Source organism: Lissotriton helveticus, chromosome 9 (assembly GCF_964261635.1).
Source record: "Lissotriton helveticus chromosome 9, aLisHel1.1, whole genome shotgun sequence".
Taxonomy (NCBI): Eukaryota; Metazoa; Chordata; class Amphibia; order Caudata; family Salamandridae; genus Lissotriton; species Lissotriton helveticus.
This window is the reverse complement of record NC_136070.1, coordinates 95,113,267-95,138,921: the sequence shown is the minus strand read 5'-3', so window position 1 is coordinate 95,138,921 and position 25,655 is coordinate 95,113,267. Positions and strand designations below refer to the sequence as shown.

Below are 25,655 nucleotides of genomic sequence, written 5' to 3'. Positions count from 1 at the left end.
TCCAACACCGTTTTTTAGCTCATTGCACCATCCCAGTTTCAGAACCTGGCTGTATGCAAATTAGTCTGTCCCTGGCCCAGTGCATCATGGGAACAGGGCAGACCAGACTACAAAAGCCAATTCTTACACTGGGAAGGAAACAAGCTTCCGGGGACCGGTTTCTGGCATTTCAGCCGTCTTCGGCCCGGCTTGCTTGAATCCTGATGGTGCAATGAGCAAGGGACTCACATCTGAGTATACCCTTCCACGCTTAGGGTGGACAAAATTATTTACAACAAGGGGTGGTGATGGACAGAGTCTCTGAATTAAGCAGAGTACTCTCACCCAGTCAAGAGATCAGGGCTAGATCCAACACCGTTTTTTAGCTCATTGCACCATCCCAGTTTCAGAACCTGGCTGTATGCAAATTAGTCTGTCCCTGGCCCAGTGCATCATGGGAACAGGGCAGACCAGACTACAAAAGCCAATTCTTACACTGAGAAGGAAACAAGCTTCCGGGGACCGGTTTCTGGCATTTCAGCCGTCTTCGGCCCGGCTTGCTTGAATCCTGATGGTGCAATGAGCAAAGGACTCACATCTGAGTATACCCTTCCACGCCTAGGGTGGACAAAATTATTTACAACAAGGGGTGGTGATGGACAGAGTCTCTGAATTAAGCAGAGTACTCTCACCCAGTCAAGAGATCAGGGCTAGATCCAACACCGTTTTTTAGCTCATTGCACCATCCCAGTTTCAGAACCTGGCTGTATGCAAATTAGTCTGTCCCTGGCCCAGTGCATCATGGGAACAGGGCAGACCAGACTACAAAAGCCAATTCTTACACTGGGAAGGAAACAAGCTTCCGGGGACCGGTTTCTGGCATTTCAGCCGTCTTCGGCCCGTCTTGCTTGAATCCTGATGGTGCAATGAGCAAGGGACTCACATCTGAGTATACCCTTCCACGCTTAGGGTGGACAAAATTATTTACAACAAGGGGTGGTGATGGACAGAGTCTCTGAATTAAGCAGAGTACTCTCACCCAGTCAAGAGATCAGGGCTAGATCCAACACCGTTTTTTAGCTCATTGCACCATCCCAGTTTCAGAACCTGGCTGTATGCAAATTAGTCTGTCCCTGGCCCAGTGCATCATGGGAACAGGGCAGACCAGACTACAAAAGCCAATTCTTACACTGGGAAGGAAACAAGCTTCCGGGGACCGGTTTCTGGCATTTCAGCCGTCTTCGGCCCGGCTTGCTTGAATCCTGATGGTGCAATGAGCAAGGGACTCACATCTGAGTATACCCTTCCACGCTTAGGGTGGACAAAATTATTTACAACAAGGGGTGGTGATGGACAGAGTCTCTGAATTAAGCAGAGTAATCTCACCCAGTCAAGAGATCAGGGCTAGATCCAACACCGTTTTTTAGCTCATTGCACCATCCCAACGACGACGGCTGTAATGCCAGAAACCGGTCCCCGGAAGCTTGTCTCCTTTCTGGTGAAGAATTGGCTTGGTAGTTTGGTCTGCCCTGTTCCCATGATGCACTGGGCCAGGGACAGACTAATTTGTATATAGCCAGGTTCTGAGCTGGGATGGGGCAGTGAGCTAAATAACGGTGATGGATCAAGCCCTGATCTTTGGACTGGGTAAGAGTGGTCTGCTTAATTCAGACACTCTGTTCATCACCACCCCCTTTTCTGAATCGTTTTTGGCCACTATAGGTGTGGCAGGGTATACTCAGACATGAGTCCCTTGCTCACTGCTCCATCAGGATTCAAGCAAGCCGGGCCGACGACGGTTGTAATGCCAGAAACCGGTCCCCGGAAGCTTGTCTCCTTTCTGGTGAAGAATTGGCTTGGTAGTTTGGTCTGCCCTGTTCCCATGATGCACTGGGCCAGGGACAGACTAATTTGCATATAGCCAGGTTCTGAGCTGGGATGGGGCAGTGAGCTAAATAACGGTGATGGATCAAGCCCTGATCTTTGGACTGGGTAAGAGTGGTCTGCTTAATTCAGACACTCTGTTCATCACCACCCCCTTTTCTGAATCATAGAAATAAACACAACCATTCCCCCTTTGGGTCTGCCCCTAGTGGTTGCTACTGCAGGGACATAGTAGGCCTTATACCCTTCCAGAAAATGATTGCAGTCAATTGACCAGGTTTCCTGCAAACAGATAATTTGGTACTTCTTAATGTACCCAACCCAGTTGCAGTCCATAATTTTTGTGCCTAAAACTGCAATATTCCAGGAGATTACGTTATTTGAGTTTGTTACTGCCAAGGTACTCTCCATACATCCCATGTCCTCTATTCTTCGAGTTACCTGCCCAACAGATGCCACATGTCAGTCACATGACTCTAACCCCGAGAGAGCATCAACTCTATTATGTGTTGCAATTTTGAATCCATTCCCACTCTGGCTACCAATACTATACAAATAGGCTCCATTAGGGGTCAATGACTTTAGGGAGAAACATGATCTAGGAGGCCCAGGGATCGGTGGATTCTTGATCAGGTGAGAATAGAAATATCCCAGAGTGCGTATGCAAATACTATTACAAGTATAGACCAATGATGCTGCTCTTAATAAAACTGTAAAAAAGTGCAAAAAAACGATGGATTTAGGCCCAGATCCTTGTACTGGGGTGAATGTATGACATTGTTCTACATTCTGTCCATCAACTGTGTTTTTTGCAATTTTCACCCCGAGTGGGCTGGGTATGCTCAGACGTGAGTCCCAGGCTCTCCACACCACTGGAGTCAAGCTATCCAGGCTGATGAAGGCTGATAGCCAGAAACCGGTCCTTGGATGCTTGATTCCGGTCTGGGAAAGACATGGCTTGGTAGTTCGGACTGGACTGTTCCCATGAGGCACAGGGTCAGAGCAGTTTTGCATATAGCCAGTGTCTAACCCAGGGTGGTGTGGAGTGCAAAAAAACGATGGATTTAGGCCCAGATCCTTGTACTGGGGTGAATGTATGACATTGTTCTACATTCTGTCCATCAACTGTGTTTTTTGCAATTCTCACCCCGAGTGGGCTGGGTATGCTCAGACGTGAGTCCCAGGCTCTCCACACCACTGGAGTCAAGCTATCCAGGCTGATGAAGGCTGATAGCCAGAAACCGGTCCTTGGATGCTTGATTCCGGTCTGGGAAAGATATGGCTTGGTAGTTCGGACTGGACTGTTCCCATGAGGCACAGGGTCAGAGCTGATTTGCATATAGTCAGTGTCTAACCCAGGGTGGTGTGGAGTGCAAAAAACGATGGATTTAGGCCCAGATCCTTGTACTGTGGTGAATGTATGACATTGTTCTACATTCTGTCCATCAACTGTGTTTTTTTGCAATTTTCACCCCGAGTGGGCTGGGTATGCTCAGACGTGAGTCCCAGGCTCTCCACACCACTGGAGTCAAGCTATCCAGGCTGATGAAGGCTGATAGCCAGAAACCGGTCCTTGGATGTTTGATTCCGGTCTGGGAAAGACATGGCTTGGTAGTTCGGGCTGGACTGTTCCCATGAGGCACAGGGTCAGAGCTGATTTGCATATAGCCAGTGTCTATCCCAGGGTGGTGTGGAGTGCAAAAAAACAATGGATTTAGGCCCAGATCCTTGTACTGGGGTGAATGTATGACATTGTTCTACATTCTGTCCATCAACTGTGTTTTTTGCAATTTTCACCCCGAGTGGGCTGGGTATGCTCAGACGTGAGTCCCAGGCTCTCCACACCACTGGAGTCAAGCTCTCCAGGCTAATGAAGGCTGATAGCCAGAAACCGGTCCTTGGATGCTTGAATCCGGTCTGGGAAAGACATGACTTGGTAGTTCGGACTGGACTGTTCCCATGAGGCACAGGGTCAGAGCTGATTTGCATATAGCCAGTGTCTAACCCAGGGTGGTGTGGAGTGCAAAAAAACGATGGATTTAGGCCCAGATCCTTGTACTGGGGTGAATGTATGACATTGTTCTACATTCTGTCCATCAACTGTGTTTTTTGCAATTTTCACCCCGAGTGGGCTGGGTATGCTCAGACGTGAGTCCGAGGCTCTCCACACCACTGGAGTCAAGCTATCCAGGCTGATGAAGGCTGATAGCCAGAAACCGGTCCTTGGATGCTTGATTCCGGTCTGGGAAAGACATGGCTTGGTAGTTCGGACTTGACTGTTCCCATGAGGCACAGGGTCAGAGCTGATTTGCATATAGCCAGTGTCTAACCCAGGGTGGTGTGGAGTGCAAAAAAACGATGGATTTAGGCCCAGATCCTTGTACTGGGGTGAATGTATGACATTGTTCTACATTCTGTCCATCAACTGTGTTGTTTGCAATTTTCACCCCGAGTGGGCTGGGTATGCTCAGACGTGAGTCCCAGGCTCTCCACACCACTGGACTCAAGCTATCCAGGCTGATGAAGGCTGATAGCCAGAAACCGGTCCTTGGATGCTTGATTCCGGTCTGGGAAAGACATGGCTTGGTAGTTCGGACTGGACTGTTCCCATGAGGCACAGGGTCAGAGCTGATTTGCATATAGCCAGTGTCTAACCCAGGGTGGTGTGGAGTGCAAAAAAACGATGGATTTAGGCCCAGATCCTTGCACTGGGGAGAATGTATGACATTGTTCTACATTCTGTCCATCAACTGTGTTTTTTGCAGCTTGCTTAATAAAACTGTGGCAACATGTTGGGGGTGCCTGAAATTAACAATGATACAATCACCATTTGTTGACTTACTGGATGGTCCGATCCAATTCACCCTTCTTGTTGTTATTATCTGGTCAGCAAATTTAGCAGGGAACCCACAGTTTTTATTGAGCCAAGAGACCGTTCTATTCTTTAGACAATCATGAGATTCCTCTTGGGCCCGATATGCATGGCACTCAATGGGAGGGACATAAGTAAGTACGGCCACATAAGGTGCACAGTCTGGTGGAAGATTGACATAGCGAGTTTTCTTTACATGACTGTGAACTGGCATGCCCTCAGGAACTCCCATAGCCCTTAAGTTCTGCGTGGTTGGTGAGATTGGATCAAATGGGGCAGGCTCAACGGCAGATATACACTGCCTTGTGTTTTTTAAATTACCTCTGCCTACTCCCAGACCCTCAACGATTGGTGTATTATTCTCTACATTAGAGCTTCTTGGTGCTAAGGCCAAATGCGATGATAACAACCCACCTAATCTTTCCACTTCCAGAGTCATTATGTCTAATTTAGATAACAATGGTTGCAATAACTCAATAATTTTTGCCTCTATCTTTTCTTCTAGAGAATGAATTAGAAGAGCAAATGGCTCCATATCTATATTAATACTGGCGCCACCCATACCACTACCATCCTCTGGATCCTTTAGAGCTACCCCACTGCTTGGGGCTGGATTACACTTTCCTGCTCTAGACTTACAATTCCTCCCCCCACGTTTAGATTGTGCCTTCCTGCACAATCTTACTGGCCTAACCGGGGGTAGTGGGGGTAGAGGCTCTTCCTCTGACATGTCAGGTACTGTTTCTAGATGGTCTTCAGACTGGTCTACATGTACCTGCGCCTCAGTAATTGTGATAACCCCATTACCCCCTTCCTGTCTATCTGTAACCGCTAGATTCACCAGAGGGGGAGGCAACTCTGCTAATAAGATAGAATCATTACCTCGCCCCAGAGACGCTCTGCGGGTATTATTAATTTGATTAACCTTTTGTACAAGATAGTTTTCCATGGATCCTGCCCCAATTACGGGTTTATTGGCCTTAACCTTAGCCATTTGCCAGGCTTAACAATAATCCTCCGCACAACCCAAGTTACCAGCAAATAATGCACAAACTACTAACTTCTAGTGACACCCAAATTAAAACTCACACAATATTTTGATGAACGAGACAGGTCCAAAGGTCAAAGTACAGAGGACCCGCCCTTTGCCCGGTCTTCGCCCGGCGCCACCCGCGCGCGTCCCGGGAGCGAGAGGCGCTTCGCTGATTTTATTGCGCCTCCGGGCGCTTGGCCAGCGTCACGGGTTGAGACCTCACGGGGCCGCTGGGAATTGCAGTCCGGTGGACTGAAGCTGTTTCCCTCACGGCGTGGGCGGACTGCCCCGGCAGGTAGAAGGGCCTCCTGCGTGAAAGCCGTTTCCCTCACGGCTGTTACTGTGCTCCGGTTCTCTTCCCCTGTCTTATTCCTTCTAGTATGATTACAGATGTTAGCAGGTCTGTAAAGTAGGGCAGGTAGCACCATCTTACACTTAGGACACATAGTAGAGCAGGAGGGAACCTCATTATCAAGACTAATATGTGGGCACCCCACCACTCCAGCCCTGCCATTCACACTGCGTAAGTAATCACCAGAGTATTGTTGTATAATTGGCTTACCCGCTCCATAACCTACAGGGGTACTGGCGCTGAGCCCTGATCAAGCGCGGACGGGCGCAGACGGGCTTGCCTTCGGCGCGCCCGCTGCGCGCATCCCTACCAATTATAACATCAGGGGCGAAAAAGACTAGCCCGCTGACGGTACTTCCCCCGAAATGGCGTCCCGCTTTGCCAAGTGCAGCCCCAGGTCTTAGCCGTAATTAAGCATCCTGATCCCCTAGTGCCTTCCCAATATACTATTAGATACTGTTTTTAACTAAAAAAAGGCGCTAACAGCTTCAGTGCAAAAGTGGCAAAGTTTTAGCAGCATTTAAAAACGGACCTAACATAATCACATTAGAGGCTTAAAAACTCGTAAACACAGTGTAATAAATTAAACAATGGTAAAAGTGCAATTTCAGCAATAATAGCAGCAGCGGTTTTCTCCCGGTTCAAGCCTCAGGAGCATATAGAAAGTTCTGGCGTGCTTAGGGACTCTAAAATAATGCTGTGAAGCTGGGGCAAAGGTCTGTACTGTAATCACTAAAGACTTTAAAACCCCAGTTATCTTCCAGCCTTCAACTCACAGCAGGGCAGTACTGACTTTTAATCTTACAGCACAACCATGCTAACAGCCTTGCCGCCTCCTCCCGATTCACTCTTTGCACTTCCTGGCTCACTTGTCTTCCTCGTGTAGATTCCGACAAGGCTACCAGCAGGATACACCCCAGAACCCAACTGCCTACTGTCAACTCTTAAATCTCTCTCCATGAAAAATCTGGACCCAACTTTATTCCCTACGGCATCTGACCAAGACACAGGGCTCACCACCTGTGCACATCAGCCACACCTTTTGGGGAAACCATAAACACAATTGCAAAGTCCTCCCATGCACGAGGGAGCTCCAGCATTGACCAGACAGTGAAGGGGTGCACTGTAAGTGGGAGGCCACTTGTGGTGGTGAAAGAGACTCAAGGGAGAGTCAGATAAACCTCTTTATATTTTGCCTATATAATGTGAATGGTGCAGTTTTCCACACATTTTTGTATTTCAGGGTAGTTTTTTTTTTATAAATATGAATCTAAATTCTCACATCATGTTCCTGGTCAAGCTTCTTTAGACTCAGGAAATTCTGGTTAATGTGTGACGAGAGGGAAAACTGTATGTTGAGTTGCCCTGTTTCCCGAACCTAACACACAGGGTAGTGTCACACATACAACTCCTTTTATCTTACTTAGCATTACGAAAGGGCTAAGTCTACTTGGATGGAAATACCTATTGCAGAGGACAGTGGTGCGAATTGTTTGGTTTGTGTCTACGTCATCAGAGATATTCCACGTTCTATGAAGTGAAACTCAGGAACACAGGAGCATAACAAGAGTTGTTGGTGTATCTGCAGATTTGAAAGACACAAAAACGAAACAAGCAATGTCTGGCTTTAAAGGAATGTTGTATGGTAAAGTGAAGCATTACAATTAGATAGCATGGGAATGTATATGTTTGGAAGCAACGATCTGTTGAATAATATTGATGTAGGTTAAAAGGTCAGGTGACAGTTGCACTGTCAAGCCAGACCTAAAAATCCATGTAGGTTAAAGGCTGCCTTCTTTCCATCTGTGGTGCTGACAGGTAAAAATGCCATAAAATATCTAGTTATCACAGACACTTTAATATCATTAGAATGTAACATGGGTGCCCCTGAAAGTTCAAGCTGAGGCAGCTTGGTAAATAAACAGAATGATCACAGTTGTGTGGATGGCAAGTACTTTTTGAGGGAAGCACACAACCTCTGGCCAATTAAAACAGGTAGTCTTGGCTCCCAACTTGTGGGCGGAGCCTCACCCCCTCTCCTGGTGATGCTTACATAATAGGTGACAGCTGTGATGTCAAGCCGAACCATAAAATAGCAGAAAGTTTGAAAGTGTGCATAGCAAAACCAGAAACAAGTTCTGATATTTCTGCTAATTATTTCTGTTAATTAGTTCAGTTCAGTTCAGTTAGTTTTTATTTCGACAATTAAAAATCATCATAAAAATACATAATATCAATACATTTTAACAATACGCCTAAAATATCATTAAACTACATTTCTGAACTTTACAATAGTATTTTAAAATACAGTTAAATAATATTAGATAAAATTAACCCCCAGCAGCGGGACATGTGAATCAGAAGTAGAGGTGGGCATTAGTTTAAATTCACAGTTAGATCAGTTTCTTGTGTTTCTCAGTCTAACCGCTACTTTTAAAAAACTTGAGATGGCACACAAAGTGTACATATCACTTGCTTTCTGTAGGAATAGAAGGGCAGCTTTCGCGTGACGTAATTTCTGTTTTCTCAGGATATTAACCAAGAATCGGCGCCTAGGCAATTGATAAAATGAACATAAAAGTACAAAATGAAGGGTGTCCTGCGGAGACCTATTGTCGCAGCCGCAGGCACCCTTCTGCTCAATCGTTATGGTAAAACCAAAAGGATAAGCTAAAATGTTAGGTAAAAGATTGAGCCTAAAACGAAACATTAAAAATCTCGCATGTTGGTTATGCATCAAGAACAAATAAGGTTCCATGCCTACCCCATTGGCTACTAGGCCATATGCCATTACTGTCGGGTTGGCCTTTGCCGCATTAGCTCTGCATGTTTCAGACTTTTCTAGAAGCAAATTCTTTATAGTAAATTTACAATTAATCGTAATTTGCGACACGTCAAAGAACAAGTGTGACTGATCAATGTCTATCAGAGTATTTTTAACGTATCTTAGCCAGGGGATTTGCATCGCGTTTCCCTTTGCAGGCAGTCTTTGACAATTTCCCTTGTTAATTCAGCCTCAGGGTTAGTCCATATTCTGATCCAGGCCGTGATTGGCTTAATCTTCACTTGATCCGAAATGTATTGGATCCCCAGTTCTGAGTGGGCAATATCAGCGGCAGTGGAGGGGGGGCTTTAAGAATTCTCCGAAGAAACTTATCTTCTTCGATTTGCAGTTTTTTCGCATCCCTGAATCCCCACACCTCTGCACCATATAGTGCCTTTGGCATTGTAACTGATCTGTACAGGGTCATTATTTGTTCAGGGCACCACCGACCCAGTCTGTGCGCAAAACCTAGGATTGCTCCATTTGAAGACACCAATTTAGAACAATGTTCCTCCAATAGGGGTTTAAAATGCATATCGCCATCCAACAAGAGGCCCAGATAGGGAAAGGTATTCACTATTTCCAACTTGTGTGTCCCAATTTTAAACATAGGCTTCTTGGTTGGTTTCTTGCCGGCCATCATGACAAATGATTTTTTTAGATTTACAGACAAATCCAGGTCGGCCATAAACTTCACAAACCCATTCACCAGATGTTGTAGGCTGTTCGGTGTACGGGCCAGGAGGACCGCGTCGTCCGCATATAACAGTACTGGAATCTGGCGCGGTCCTACTCTCGGGCAGTCCAGGGCAAGGGAGGTGAGGTTGCTTTCCAGGTCATTGAGGTATAATGAGAAAAGAAAAGGCGCAAGGATACATCCTTGCCTTACGCCCTTTGAACAGGGGAATGGTTCAGTTCGCCCCCCCTCGGAGCTGTAACGGACCCTAGCCGAGGTGTTCCAATGGAGCTCCTTTAAGATATTTATGAGCTCCACCTCCATTCCCATGTTATACATCATAGCCCATAGTTTATTTCTGTTGACATTGTCAAAAGCGGCAGCCAGATCCATAAATCCCATATATATCGTGCCGCTGCTAGCTTTCGTGTATTTGGCCGTTAAGAGATACAGATTCAAACACTGATCACTAGTAGATCTGCCCATTCTAAAGCCGTACTGTGTCTCCGCTATGGTGCGATGTTCCTCTGTCCAGTCCGTTAGTCGATTTAAAATCACACACCCCAGTATTTTCGCAGAGACATCAATTAAAGAGATCGGTCTGTAACATTTAGGATCTTCTCTGCTCCCTTTCTTGAAAATGGGCACAATCAGAGCGGTGGACCAGAACGTGGAAGGCCTGGCCTAATGGCTGCATTAAGGGCCATTGGTAAAATTGGTGCCCAGAGATCTATGTTACTTCTGTAAAGGTCTGGGGGTGTACCATCGGGTCCTGGTGCTTTATTGGGGGTAAGACCTTGGATCGCCGTTTTTAGCTCTTCCACTGTAAAGGTTACTTCTGCGCTCCTGCCTCCCTCCCATTCTCCCTCCTGCATACCCGTGTTAGTGTTGTTATACAGGCCCTCAAAGTGCGTAACCCAATCATCTGGGAGGATTGTAGACGTAATGGCTGGTGCTGTATTGTCGTGGAAACAAGGTCTATTCACAATTCTCCAGAATTCCGAATAATCCCTGTTTTCACCTGCCTCTCTTAGATCTGCCCAGACTTGTGCCTGCAGTGCTGCTTTCCTTGCCCTAACACAAGACTTGTAAATTTGCCTACAGTTGGCTACTAGTGCCGTGTTCCTTGGTTTAGATTTGAGGGCTTTTTTTAAATTCCTCAATGCCTTAGAACAGGTGGTGTCAAACCAACGTGGGTGGTTCATTTTTGGCTTGGCAGAATCTTTCACTTCCAGTAGTTTATCTGCTAATTTTGTTAGGGCTTCAAACGCTGCTACTACCTCTGTGGCTTCTATTTGGGGGTTCAGGCATTGATCTACATATTTCTCCCCTTTTTGGACTAAGGCTTTATAAAATTCCTGAGGGTTTATTTTTGTCCATTTTAAACGCCTCCCCTGGTCTACCGGCTGCAACCTACCCTCCATTTTTTTAATCTTTCTCCTGCAGCCCATGTACCTTAGTTCTAACACTAGTGGGTTGTGATCACTAAAGGGGCTCCACTTTGTAATAGCCTTTGTAATGCGGGGTGTCGCAAAAGCTGATATGAATATATAATCAATTATTGATGAACACCCTCTCCCCTTAAATGTAGGGACAAGCGTACCCCCCTTCTCCTGTCCTGCCATATCAATAGTGTGGACTAATGCATGAGTCTCTATTATTGTAGATAGGCTTGTATCTTCCTGGGTGTGCTCAAAGTGCGACCCCTTTTGTAATGGGCAAGCATCCCAGTCTGGTAGTATAGTGGGAAGGTTTGGGCAGAGGTGAGAGTTAAAATCACCCATCAGAAGTATTATTGGGGTCCCCCCATCTTTTCTCTGGTCAACCTTTTCGCTTAATCTATTGTTTAGCTCTGATATAGCAGCGTTCTCCCCTTGTGAGGACCCTGGATTATAGATGTTAAAGAGTTCTAATTTCAGTCCTCTACTTTGGAGTGTTACTAACTGCAGGGTATGTGACGCCCATAATGGCACTACCCATTTCCCTTCTATGGTTAGGTGAACATAGACAGATAAACCTCCTTTCGCTCTCCCTGCTCTACTTTCCTGTGCTGGGACAGCAAAGCACTTATAACCCTCTGGCTGGTACGATGCCGGGTTCAATGCCCATGTCTCTTGAAAAGCGAGTATCTGATAGCCTTCAAGTTCCTTCCTCCATTCTGGATTTTCAAACTTAGCGGCTAGCCCTGCTACGTTCCAGGATATAATGTTTATCTTTCCCTCCTTCTCTTCTTCTTCAATGGGGACCTGGGGCAGTGGCTTACGCTTGATCACTTGACTGTTCCTTTCCCCATTTTGTCCTCTATCCATAGGTGGGGAACAATGTATCTCCCTAGAAAGGGAGCAATCTACTTCAATGGGTGGGGTGCAATCTCTCTCCCTATCTTTGGAAGGTTCTGTAGCTAGCATTCCTTGTCCCTTGCTAACCTCACTCGCTGCCGGATCCTTATTCGGGGCCCTGCTCCTCGTAACCAGTTCAGTCTTAGCTAGTAATGCTAGTCATTCATTGTTGTCTAAGGTCAGTAAGGGGCTAAATCTATTGGTCCACTGAGGGGGTGGCTGATGTTGGTAATACTGGGTCGTGAGATCATTGTGCCTAACCCAATGGTCATCTACTATTCTGCCTCTGGTACCCTGCTTGGGGTTTGGGGGGTATGTATCAAATATTCTAGGGTAAAAGTAGCCTAAAGGCATTGTCCTAATTGTGCTTGTGGAGTTTCTATTTTGATTGTCTAGAATGTATTGCACTAAGTTTGGGTTTTTGAAGTTTGCAATAATGCAATTACCTTCTCTATCTTTTCTCCTCCTTCCTACCCAACTTACCCTTCTTACATTTAGAATTTCCCCCTGTTCACCCCCCTGCAGTGGTCTATGAATATTTAGCCAATTGACAATCTTGCCTTTTAGTTCCATCTGCGATTCTCTCTGTCCTATTCTAAGTTCAGGAACCCCCTTGACTATAACTAAACAAGCATTAGAAATGCAATCGGGCTCGGATTTATTTGAGTTTGAGCTAATGGCATTATAAATGCCAATGTATTGTTGCTATGTGTTGTGGAGTGTGTCCAGGAGTCCTGCTTCTCTGACGTCACAAAAGGGCCAGGAGTCATGCTGCTCTGACATCAGAGAAGGAGGGCCAGGAGCCATGCTGCTCTGACGTCGCAGAAGGGCCAGGGGTCATGCTGCTCTGGTGTCACAAAAGGGCCAGGAGTCATGCTGCTCTGACGTCACAGAAGGGCCAGGAGTCATGCTGCTTTGATGTCACAGAAGGACCAGGAGTCCTGCTTCTCTGGCGTCACAAAAGGGCCAGGAGCCATGCTGCTCTGACATGAGAAGGAGGGGCAGGAGTCATGCTGCTCTGATGTCACAGAAGGGCCAGGAGTCATGATGCTCTGATGTCACAAAAGGGCCAGGAGTCATGCTGCTCTGACGTCACAGAAGGGCCAAGAGTCATGCTGCTCTAATGTCACAGAAGAACCAGGAGTCCTGCTTCTCTGACGTCACAAAAGGGCCAGGAGTCATGCTGCTCTGACGCCACAGAAGGGCCAGGAGTCATGCTGCTCTGACGTCAGAGAAGGGAAGAACAGGGAGTCGGACTCGGTGGTCACGCGAATGGCTCTCACCCAATGAGACTATTACAGACAATCTTTCATTACAGATTTCATGCATTCCAATAGTGTTCATGCTAATTAATAATTGTGTCAAAAGTGATTCTGGAGCGCGGACTCCCCTGCCCTCGTGGCTGTTCTGATGGTATGCGCAGCCGGCCGCATGTTGAATTTTGACCTTGCCCCTCGCACCCCCCTCACCCCGCCCCTAGCGCCGCCCTTTTCCCAGACCCTGAGCCCTGCCGCTGGGAGTCCCGTAGAATCTGGTTTTATAAGTTGGGACCACATTCCCGAGCTTCATCCCATGGTGACAAATTGTGGGGGCCCGCAGTGGGTCCCCTGGCAGCCTGCCCATGCCAGCGGGGTGGGGCAGAGCTCTGGGGGGAGTTAGGGCCTGCGCGGAGGCCCGCACACGCATTTTACCGCAAGCGCCTTTTCAAAGGCGGACACTGGTAGATAAACGCGGCGCTGTTACTCATTATCTCTTAACGAGACCCGAGGCCCCCGTAAAAAACACACCACATCTGGCTCTCTTCCCCGCGTGTCCATTCTTATTTTCTGTAAATGTCTTTTTTATTTATTTATTTCCATGTTCTGCCGGACCACATGTCGTGGGCTGCGTGCCAGCCGGCGCTCTCATGGGTTCCCACGCACTTATTACAGTACAGACACTTTCACAAGTACTAATAAGAGAAAAACTGCTTTCTGCACCATTCATTTGGCTTGCGAAATTACTCAAAGCGTTCGGCAGCAGCGCGGCAGCAGGCGAAACAAACTGATAAACTGCAAAAAATACATCATGCGGATATGCCTTGGGAAATGTGTTACGTATTTAACACATTTTTACAAATAAAACTCTGTATGTGAATACAGTTGTTGTTTAAATAAACGGATCCAGGTATTTTTCACCATTTATGGAACATATTAATTTTGTATCCGACTCTGTGGTCTTTCTCATGGGAAAAGTTGAAAAAATAATGCGCTCGGTTACGCGTTCACTGGTGAAACCCAACGTGGTGCTCTAGGCGTCGCACATTAGTGTGCTTCGTTTGTTAGCTTTGTGCAAAACTTTAGTTTAAAACAGTTCTGTTTTCGTATTTTGCTGCTTACACGAGCAGCAAAAGTAATGTGATCGATTTTTGCACGTGTGCAGAACTTTACGTAGCGTGTTAGTTTCCCCACAAACGGCCAGGCATATTGTTACATTCAAACGAAAAGTTCGTTCTAAACAGCTTTAGACATGCATTTGCTTCTTTCTGCGAACTTTCTGCGAAAGTACACTTTTGTTAGATTAGGGACGTTAGGCGCAAGGACAGGAGAGAGACCCACTGATTTATCCAGGATCACGCGCTTTTGGAGACGCAACACCCTGATTACAACTCGGGCCTCCTGGTTTAAAAGGTGATTTATGGGTTTGTTTTTTTGCAATCTTGCACGCATGTAGGTCAAGGGCATTAGAGCGATTTACATGAGCACAGATTCAATGTCGTCATGTTATGTTTTTAGGGCTCGGACCAGTTAAGTTTCATGAGGACACAACACTCACCTTTAAAGTTGCTGGGGACGGCCGCCGGTGCAATCTGCAGACTCCAGAGTTCACAGGAGAGGAGGGGCTGGGGCCGGGAGGAGCAGCTCATGCTCGCAGTCCGCAGTCGCAGGCTCCGCTCAGCTAGAAAGGAGGACGTGGGGGGGGGGGGTCCCTCGTCGCCCCTGCGTACACCCAGTACACACAGGCCATGCTTCCCGACTCAGAGGGGGTGGGAGGGGCGCTGAGGAGAGAGGGAGGACATCTGCGAGCTTACCGTGTCACTGTTCTGTTGCATGCAATGGTGTACGCGCTCGCACCATCTGGCTTGCATTACACGGGCACTCTGACAGCTCGTAATTAAGATTAATCACTCTGCCATGCTCGTTCTCGCACACAAAATGCCACATCGGGCACGCGTACATTACTTACAGCCTATCACTTCAAGGCTACTACATACACAGCACAGGGAAGACGAATCACTGACCAGATGACAGAATGTGTGGAATTCCTCTCACCAAGGCCCTAGGAGATACTTCTTCTTTTTTTTCTCCTTTAACATTAGTTCTCGAAACTCCTCCCAGTTTCACTGGGGAGGAGTCCGAGCCCTAAAAAGGACTAGCTTCTGGCGGTAGGTTTACATATGGCAAGTGAGCTTGGTGTCTATCATACTGCTCAATACCAGGTTGCGGGTCAAACTGTTTGGAGCTAACAGATAATCCTCTATTCGGGTGTCCAGAGTCTCCCTGTCCTTTAGTATTTTCCCTAGTTCCCTGGTGTTTCATACTGCCTTCCTGCCCCCTATTAACATTAGGCGTTGGCTCGGGATGCACCTCAACGATGCTGCATTGTTCATTACTCACACAATTGTTGTTAGCTAGGCGAGTTAGTTGGGGTGGAGCAGCAGTTTCAGTGTTAACATTCCCTTGTTGATTGACAGTTTGTGCCTCCTTGATCTTACCCTGCTTCAATATTTCATGCGCTATTTTATCCAGTCTACTGGTCAGTGGTTTGATTTGGCTTATGATAAAGGTTTCTAAATGCTTTTGGAGATCTAAAATTATCTCATTCACCCATCCCGGAGGTATACAACGGCCTCTCGTTTCTGTTATATAAACATCTTCTCCCCTATCTCCTGGTTTTTCACTCCTTGTGGATTTCTTCCAGTTTTGTGTTTGCGGGTATTTCCGCCCCCCTTTTCTGCTTCTTTTGTTAGATCTTACAGTTTCCCCTGCCTTCCTCAGGGGTTCATCTTCTATCGCTATCTGGGCACATAGGACGTCATTGATGGAGTCATTCTGGGTATCGTTTGGAGACGACAAACTACCGTTAGCATCCTCAGTTGGCGTGGGCGAGAGCGGCACAGTGGTTAGTGTCATAGATATACGTCTTTCAGTCCGTTCTATCTCGCCCGCCACCTTTTGCAGCATTAAATCTATTGCAGTTGGGGTATTTTTATGGGGTGCCGTGATAGTAGTCAGTGTTCCTAGCTTTTTTTGCTGTCTGTGGTGTGTCTGGTTTACTTTTAGTAGAACGAGTTTTAGGTTTTGTAGCCATAATATTTGTATGTTTTTTTTTTTTTTTACTGTTCGTTCCTCTTCGGACCCAGACGCCTTAATCCACTTTGGTGTAATACTATTCAGCTCCCTTGTGGGCTTTTAATAGGCACACTTTTGTATCGTTCACTAATTAATACCCCAATGAATTAGAGGCCGGAGCAATAGTACCTTATCATGCCGCCAAGATCTGTTTCCCGTCCCGTCCCTGGTCGTCCCCGGACGGCCACAGACGGGCCGCCCTCTGCCCGGGCTCAGCCCGGCGTCGCCCGCGCGCGTCCCGCGACGCGGAAGGAGCGTCCTGTTTTTGTAGCGCCTCCGGGCGCGCAGCGTCAGGCAGCAGGAAGTGGGCGTAAGTGGGCGCAAGGCTCCCTGGTAGCTGTGGTCTCCAGCCGCAGGCCGCGAGATGGAGCTTTGCGGCGCGGCGAAACCACAGCGTTAGGAGCCCAGGAGTCACGAGCGCCTGTCCAGCAGGTAGGAGTTATTACAGCAAATGCCCGTGAATGCCAGTAATGGTCCCCCCTTCCAGGCTGCCTATTGAACCACTCCCTTTACCTCCTACACTTCCTCCTGCGCTTGTATTGTTCGCACGCCGCCTGCTGCACCCTGCAGCCAACGCCGGTCCTCCTGGGCTCCTGGACTCACGGAGAGGTCGCAGCTCCTGGTTCTCAGTCGCGGCCGATAGTTGGTGGGCCGCGAACAGTGATTCAAATCCCTCAGTTTCGCGTGGCCGGTCACACAATTCCTCGGTGGTGCACAACGGTTGCGGTTACTGGTCACTGATCACCGCTGCCGCCACACAGCTCGCCACTCATTCTGGTGCAGTCCGCCCCCTGCGTGCAGTGCACTCCTCACTCCTCCAACCGCTGGTATCGAACCTGCCGCTGCCACTCTGTGGCTCCAAAACGACCGGCAGGACCAGGAGATCCGAGCGGCAGTCACGGTGGCAGTTTCTGTCCGGTTGAAGAGCCCCCCACAGTTACCGACACCGGAGCCGGTGCCGGAGCCGATCCCTCTTCACCACACGCGGCTCCCACGGCTCTCGAAGCAGCTCCGAAGCGCTCCGCGGGGTGCTCAGCGGGGCTTCGGGAGGCGGGGGTCAACAGGTCCTTAACTGGGGGGCCAACAGGGCCTCACGCACCCAGGCACGGCTCCCCACGGCCAAGGCAAAGAGTGAGCTGATGGTCGGTCAGACTGTTCTTCCGCAGCTGCGATCTGCGCGGCCCGCTTGAAGTGGTGTTCTGGAGATTCTGACAATTTCGCTCTCTGGCGCACTCTACTGGTGATCTTCGCCACACCGTCCACCAGCCATGGTGGTGAGACAAGGGTCATGTCCAATAATGTGCAGATTTTAGGCATGTGCATTAATAGTCTCCTCTAGCATCTGAACCATATTATGTCAGGTGTAAAGTAGTGCGGAGTTTCCGTGCTTTACAAGCACCTAAACACCTTGCCTTCTTCCTGGGTAAAAGTATAAGGCCCACAGAGGGGACAGCTTTCCAGCCCGTGTTTAGGAGATGTGAGGAGGAAAAGTGTGGAACCACCAAGGGATATTGGTCAAGGTGTCCACCCTTGTGTGAAATGAGTGAACGCAATGTGCCTCTTCCAGAGATGGGTGACTGTCATGATGTAGAAGATATCAATGGTAGTGGGTAGCACTGCCTAGATTCTGTTCCTACCAACCCTTCAACCATAGTTTTCCTGGTTTCCCATTACCGTTCTTTTGACAACTACTCACAGCATAATCGGACTCCTTTCTACTTATCCTCCTCCTGAGGATCCTCCCAGGATGCTTGGAATCTGATCACGACAACAATAAAAAATGGCTGCCAAGGAGTTTTTTAAAATAATTGTATTCTTTATTATGTTTTGGTTTAATGTTTGATTTAGGCATTTTGAGCTTGTAAAGTGAACCCCTGAGTTTTTAATTAATGTTGATTTCTTTTAGGAAGTTTGTCGCTGGAGGTGTGTGCAAGTCAAAAGCCAAACTCCATGGAAAAGTTGTAATCATCACCGGGGCAAACACAGGGATTGGGAAGGAAACAGCCAGAGACATCGCCCACCGAGGTATGTATAGTTTTTCTAAATACCATCACAACAACAACGCCGTTTAAGAGTATCCCATAATTGTAATAATACATGTATCGAACATCACTTTCATAGTACAACACGCCCGCACAGATTTAGGTATAGTCATCCCTTAATGATGCCTCTCCAGCAATTTGGAAGAGAAACTGTACTTGAATCCCTTTTTAAATCTAAATTTAAGGAAATGACATTCCACCACTATTATGATACAAATTTTAAAGAAGTGTACAGACAGAACTGCCATCCATTCAAGTCACTTAAATAGATTCTTCTCAGAAGTGATGGGTCGTGAAGTAGTCTTTTTTAATGTCAAACTCTGCAACCAAGGAGGATTGAGAAGACAGAACTGTAAAGTGTTCCACGATATATGCTACGTTAACAACATCTAAGTAATACTGTAGTCCCTAGTGAATGTAGGAAAAACTTGTCTCAGTAGACCAAGGTGCTCTCAGGCTTTCAACTGCCCAGAGAGGGCACTCTATACAATGGATTCAGATAGAAGACAGTCCCTCACCAACATAGCTTCAACATAGGCACCGGTCCTCATCGTAGAAGATGCCTGAATCCAAAGTGGGCTCCAGAGATGTTCTTTGGTGGTTTGCGTAAATACTTCTTTTGCATCCCAGTAGATACAGGATTCTTGCCACTTAATTTAAGGAGTATATGATCAAAGTTGTCCACCTGTATAATTAATATGTAACAATGTAGGAACCAGAATAGAAATGTGTTATGGTATGTCAAATTATTGCCTTTTATTACAAGACACAAGGGGCCAGATGTAGGTAGGCTTTTACCGGTCGGTAACGGCCGAATTCGGCCGGTACCGACCGGTAAATGGAATTTGAGATGTAGGGGGCATATTTTTACAGAATCGGTAAATTTACCGATTCTGTAAAATACCGAATCGGTATTTTTACCGATTCGGTACATTTGATATGTAGGTGGGACTCTTCTGAGTCCCACAAGCCTTACCGAATCGGTATTTTACCATCAAATTCAATTTGATGGTAAAATACCGATTCCGGTGTGCATGCACATGTGTGCATGCACACCTGTGCCATATGACAGGCAGACCTGCCCTTAGGGCATGTATGCCTGCCACATGGCACCCAAACCTGTTTTGGGGGTGCTAGAGGGTGTCAAAGTGACACCCCCTGCACCCTTGTGAAATTCGGTATTTACCGATTCGGTAAATACCGAATCGGTAATGCCCATTCATTCCTATGGGCTTCAAAGCCCATAGGAATGAATGGGCATTACCGGTCGGTATTTACCGAATCGGTAAATACCGAATTTTACCGATTCGGTAAAAAAACATCTGGATTGTCCTACATCTCCCCCCTTCATATTTACCGACTCTTAAATACCGAATCGGTAAAATTCGGTATTTAAGAGTCGGTAAATATTATTTACCTACATCTAGCCCAAGGGTCATAATAAACCCTCTTGTTTTTATATTTGTGGACGGAGTACCAATGGAATGGAAGTGTGAGGCTGGGTAATTTTAAATAATACTCTGTCAGCAAAAAATGCTATGAGACTAGTTGCATCACTTCTACTGATGCACAAGCATCATGTCTTGACTTGCATAAAACAGAAAGGGTTGAAGCCCGGAAGCAAGCAACATAGGGAACAGTGACCACCCCTGTTTTGTATATGCGTCTGTATGACAGGAAAGATTGCAACAAGTCGCTCACGTAGCATACTAATCCAGGATATGCGCTCCTATGCTGCCATGTCCTGCAGAAAACTACGTAAGCACTCTCACAATTCTGAGGGCGTCAAAAGCTTTTTTAATGTCCAAAAGAGAGAACTGTACCTTCCTTGTTTACCCTAGCATTATGGGCCACAATCAAATATAAACGCTGTATGTAGTGACCATGTGGTGTCCATAAACAATAACAAGCATTTTGCAGTACAACATCCTCGCGTTACATTTTTTTCTTCTATTTATTGACTTTTGTAACAATGGTGGCACGCTGCCAGGTTTGTGTGGGGTTTCATGTGGGGGAATATAAATATTTTTTAAAAACTTACCTTACCGGGTCCTGCGCCGCCTCTGCTCCTGGCTGGGTCTTGCATTTTCCTGCTGCTTTCCTGCTCGGCAGGAACAGGAAGAAGGCAGCCTCCCTCCCCTCCCCTCCCCAAAGCCAAACACAAAGCTTCAATGGCAGATTTGTGATTGATGAGGACGGCGCCCAGCCTTTGGGGAGGCCATTTTCTCTATGTAGGCTGCATGCAGACTACATAGAGAAAATCCAGAGTGCGCATGACTCGTTTGATCGGCTCCAGAGGGCCGCCCAAACAGTCAGGGCCCAAAGCATCGGGCAAGCCACTCCTCTCCGACCATCCCACCTGCCCGCCTCCAACCAGGCATACCCTTGTGCTTTCTCACAGTGTGAGAAGCAGAAACATTAATTGGTTTTTAAAATACCATTCTATGTTTCTGCTCCTTGCACTGCGAGAAGGCAGTGGGGCGACGCTCCTCCGCCCTAATGGAGGAGCCGCCCCTGCCTGAGAAGAAAAATGTCTCGTCTATAAGGATTCACATCCTTATCTTGAAAATATATAACATGACCTCCCCACTTCAGTTTGCCCATCTTAGTTTGTTCCTTTTTGTTAAGTTTGTTTCCTGCAAAGTAGGAGGTGAACAAATCCGATGTAGATTTCCTTATGCATCATCCACTGATGCACTCACTCCTAGAGAAACGGTGATGGCATATGCAGACTACAGGTGGGAGCGCCTACAACTTAACAGGGAGAACTGAGCAGAGCTGAGGCTAGGCCCTGGCTTGGCTCTTAGAGCTGAGCTCTGAATATGTTTGCTATGTTAATCATACAACAAACATCATGCAACATATGATAAAGTCTCTTCAAAATTCCAAAAAGTGTCTTTCTTTAACATGTGGAAGCTTTTACATTAATACGTCACATTATATCACTGCCCTGAGAAGTACTTATTAAAAGTGATAGCTTGTAAGCATGGACCATATGAGACAAGACAGTTGTCATGCAAACCCTGTACGTGGCTCAGATTAGAGCAACATTATAGTCTATTAAAAAAGCACAATAATTATTTTTTATACAACTGGTATTCTGGACTCATATATTTGAAAGTTCTTTCATGTGTGATAATGAAAAAAAAACAAAGGCTGCGGAAATAAAATAGTTGCTTAAGATCACACATTTTAAGCAGGAAAGCTGTGAATTATTCAGATTTTCTGCTTACAAATCAGCCACTAAATGGGTATCTATTTGTCTTTCCTTTTTATGTTAACACATTGTTATGACCTCTTTTAAACATTTTTCTGCAGTTTTATGTACCATGAACTCGACTGAAAGGTGTTGCCACTTTTCATATAGCACCACTCACGTTATACAAGGTCACATTCATTGCTTATGGGCACGGGAAGATTAAGGGATTTGCCCAGAATCACAGGATGTTGAGCCGGCGCTGTTACTCAAACCTGGTTCCCCAGTTCCAAAGTCATCAGCTCTGGCCTTAACGCCACATCCTGGGTAGAGCAGCGGTGGCAGCCAAAAGCCACATGAAAGCTCGGCTCGTTATGGGATCTAGGGCCAGATGTAGGAAGCCTAATACCGGTCGGTAACAGCCGAAATTACCGAATTTCGTCCGTTACCGACCAGTATTCGGCTTTTCTGATGTAGGAGGCCAAAATGAAGGATTCGGTAATTTACCAAATCGGTAATTTAAGGAATCGGTAAATTACCGAATTCTTAAAATACTGATTCAGTAAATTACCGAATCCTTAATGTAGGGAGCACTGAAATGAGCGCTTTTCCCATTTCAGGATTCGTAATTCACCACCAACTACAAGTTGGTGGTAAATATCGAAAACCTTGAAAAAAGCAATTTTTTGCAATTTATGACAGTTCCATGTGGCAGACATACATGTGCCACATGTGCACCCATGCACTATTCAGGGGTGCAACAGGGTGTCAAAGTGAAACCCTGCCACCCTTGACTGTGTTCCCTCTTTTACCGAATCTTCGTAATTCACCACCAACTACAAGTTGGTGGTAAATATCGAAAACCTTGAAAAAAGCAATTTTTTGCAATTTATGACCGTGCCATGTGGCAGAAATACATGTGCCACATGTGCACCCATGCACTATTCAGGGGTGCAACAGGGTGTCAAAGTGACACCGTGCCACCATTGACTGTGTTCCCCCTTTTACCGAATCAGTATTTACCGATTCGGTAATTCCCATTCATTCCTTTGGGCCTGGAGGCCCATAGGGATGAATGGGAAATACCGAATCGGTAAATACCGATTCGGTATTTACCGAATCTTACCGATTCGGTAAAAAATACCGAATGATTACCTACATCCAATTTACCGATTCTAAAATACCGAATCGGTAAAATTCGGTATTTCAGAATCAGTAAATCTGGATTACCTACATCTGGCCCCTAGCTTCTAACAGGACCTTGAGCTGAGATGGAGCCGGCTTAAGGCACGAGCCTGGCTCGAGCTGTCATTGGCTCACCCACCTCTAATGCTAACGTCTAGATAAGGTGGGCTTACCATTTCAGTAACATAGCCCACATATGACAAAGTAGGTGGTGGTCAGTAACCCGGGCACAAGCAACCCAAACTGGTAGTAATGGCATGAGTAGAAAGGACTAATCGTGCTGTAGAACAGTTACCAAGTCAGCTGCCTTGCAGCATAGGGATTGCTAGCACTGAACAGAATTATGAAAGTACTTGTGGTGAGCCTTATATTTTTCTCAGAGATGTGTCCTTTCCTTTTTCTCCTTCTTTTGTGAGAGCACTCCTTGCCTCTGACGGGGGTTGCCCTCTTTCTCAGTCACAGACCTTGAATCCCTTAACCAGGGCCAGTTGAATAATGCGATTTTGCCCCCCGCGGCGTTTCCTTCATTATTGTATATTTGCTTCACTTACCACATCATCCATCACCTGCTGCATGATTTGCATATTTTATTTTTTTTAAATGGGTCTATCTCAAACTGATCAAAAGTTATTAAAAGCGTACCAACTCCTGTTGCTGAGCAGTAGAAGGCCCTTCGCAAAGGTTGACGGGACATCGTTCAATCAATTTCAGTTTTTCAATTCTGTTGCTTATTGCTCTATTTGGGTGTCAGACTGGTACGAATGAGTTGTAACCATTGCCCAGATAGTGTTAACGTGAAAAAATGGCAAAATAATGAGGTAATAATGTCACAAAATGCGCTGCATTACCATACGCTCCATAATGTGGCTTTTCTTGCCGCATAATTTAGTAAACTGCAGCACAATCTGGTCCATCTCTGCCGCATGAGCCTTGTGGCCCTGTCCTTAACATTGAATTGCTGTCACGAAAATACTCCTCCTTATCCCCAAAAGGAAACCTGATTCCTTCAAATGATATCCCTCACTAAATATGCCCCACCATTGATCAGAAACAAACGAAGGACTCTCAATAAATAAGTTATCTCGACTCACCAATGTTGTAGTCGCTCAACTGAAGTAATGCATACAAGCTGGCCATGTCAATTGCTGCCACGTGGAAATGCAGCCAAGTGGACAGAGCTGTGATGAACACATAAATCCCCTAACTTCTTGTAAAGTTCGGAAACATGCACTTTAATATTGTATATAAGTAAGTCGATGACCTGTAAGCTGTTGCGCTTTCACAAAGATTTTACTGGAGTCGCAGAAAAAATGCGCAAAGTGGAAAATAAATGTGGCAGACTAATAAATAAAAAATAATATATTTGATCTCAGTGCAATGCATAGTGGGTATATCTTGGATGGCTCACAACTGTTGTGTCTTTCGATGGCTTTCCCTAAGGAGATGAGCAATGTATGGAATCATCACCGTCCACCGTCGCAAATTTCTTTTTTTTCAGATTTTTATAGCGCAAACTAGACCCGAAGGTATTGGAGCTCTTCACATGAGTAGCAGTTACGTTACACAAGGACACATTAATGTTTTGGTAGGCACAGTGATTTTCCCAGAATCACAGGATGTTGAGCCTTGACTCGAACCTGGTTCCCCAGTTCCAAAGACGGAAGCTCTGACCGTTACACCACATCTCCCACACCTTGGAACAGGGGTCTTCAAACTGGGGGGCAGGCCCCCTGGGGGGGGCTTAAGTGATCCCAGTGTGGACACCAGGCTCTGGCCAAAGAAGCATTTTGCTGATAAGAGTTCTTTGTTTTCAGCAGAAACAAATGAGCCTTAGTAAGCAGCTCTGTAATGGGCCATCACTAACAACGTTTGTCATTTAGATTCTGGCTGGGAGAAGGTGTAAAAAGGAAAGGGACTCCAACTATTCTTCAAACCCCACCCCCATTTCTATTAATCGCACTGTGGATACTCTTACACGTTAGAAAGGCATGCCAGACCAAAATGGTATATTTGGCAATCATGCATTTGATTGCATTTGAAAATGGTAACAGAACTTAACTGCAATGTTTAAATATGTCTATACATTTAATAGAATAATTGTGAAAATTTGAGGGTTTAAAAAGTTTGAAGACCAGTGCTTGACACTTAAGAGTGTGGGCTTTTTAAGTGCCCAGCAGTGAGTAAATGAGGCTGGAATATTTTCTTGTTGCAATATACTTTATTTTGGACCCTGTTCAGAGACATATAGTGAAAGCATTTGTTAAATATTTTGAAAAGAGCTGCACAGAGAGGTCAAAAGAAACTCAACAGAAGGCTGGAGGCATGGCGGGCTGATTAGATCCGCAGGACAAATGTCCGGTGGGCAGCCAGCCACACAGCCCCAAAGCCTGGATTGTGCTTCTAATGAATAGCTCCATTGACACTTCCCGGCAGCGATAGCGTCAGCTGGTCTCACGGGACGTACCAGCCCCGGATGACTGGTCTGCCCTTACTGCACAAAGAGGAACCTGTCAAGTGTGTTATGTTAGGACCCACAATCGGGTGCACCATTACGTCTACCCTGTTCATCGCTAGATGCTCTCACCTGTTTTGAGGTCACCATTTAACAAAGAGGGGGCGGGCTTAGAGTCTGACACTTACCAGAGCAGATCCTCCAAACGTATTACAAAGGGCCTGATTACCAGTGCCCCCATTACTTGTGATCGGTGTAGTAATACCAGGGCATGAGTCTGGGTACACGCGGGTACACAGCGTCCACCCACTATTTTCACAGAATCGACGCCGTCCACCATTTCAAGAAGTTGGGCCCCACATAAAGATGTTGAACTTGTCCCAGTATAATCTTCAGACACCGGGACAGGTTCAGCAGCTCCTGCACGTTG

The 25,655-nt window shown here is 46.4% G+C and overlaps 1 protein-coding gene across 1 annotated transcript in view; it reads left to right on the top strand.

Annotated features, from left to right (window-relative positions):
- Positions 1–25,655, top strand: part of LOC144780965 (retinol dehydrogenase 12-like) — a 215,473-nt gene that overhangs the window by 91,217 nt on the left and 98,601 nt on the right. The window contains exon 2 of the mRNA XM_078659547.1: positions 18,257–18,375. Within this exon, the coding sequence (XP_078515673.1) occupies positions 18,257–18,375 (119 nt within the window). The remainder of the gene's footprint in view (positions 1–18,256; positions 18,376–25,655) is intronic.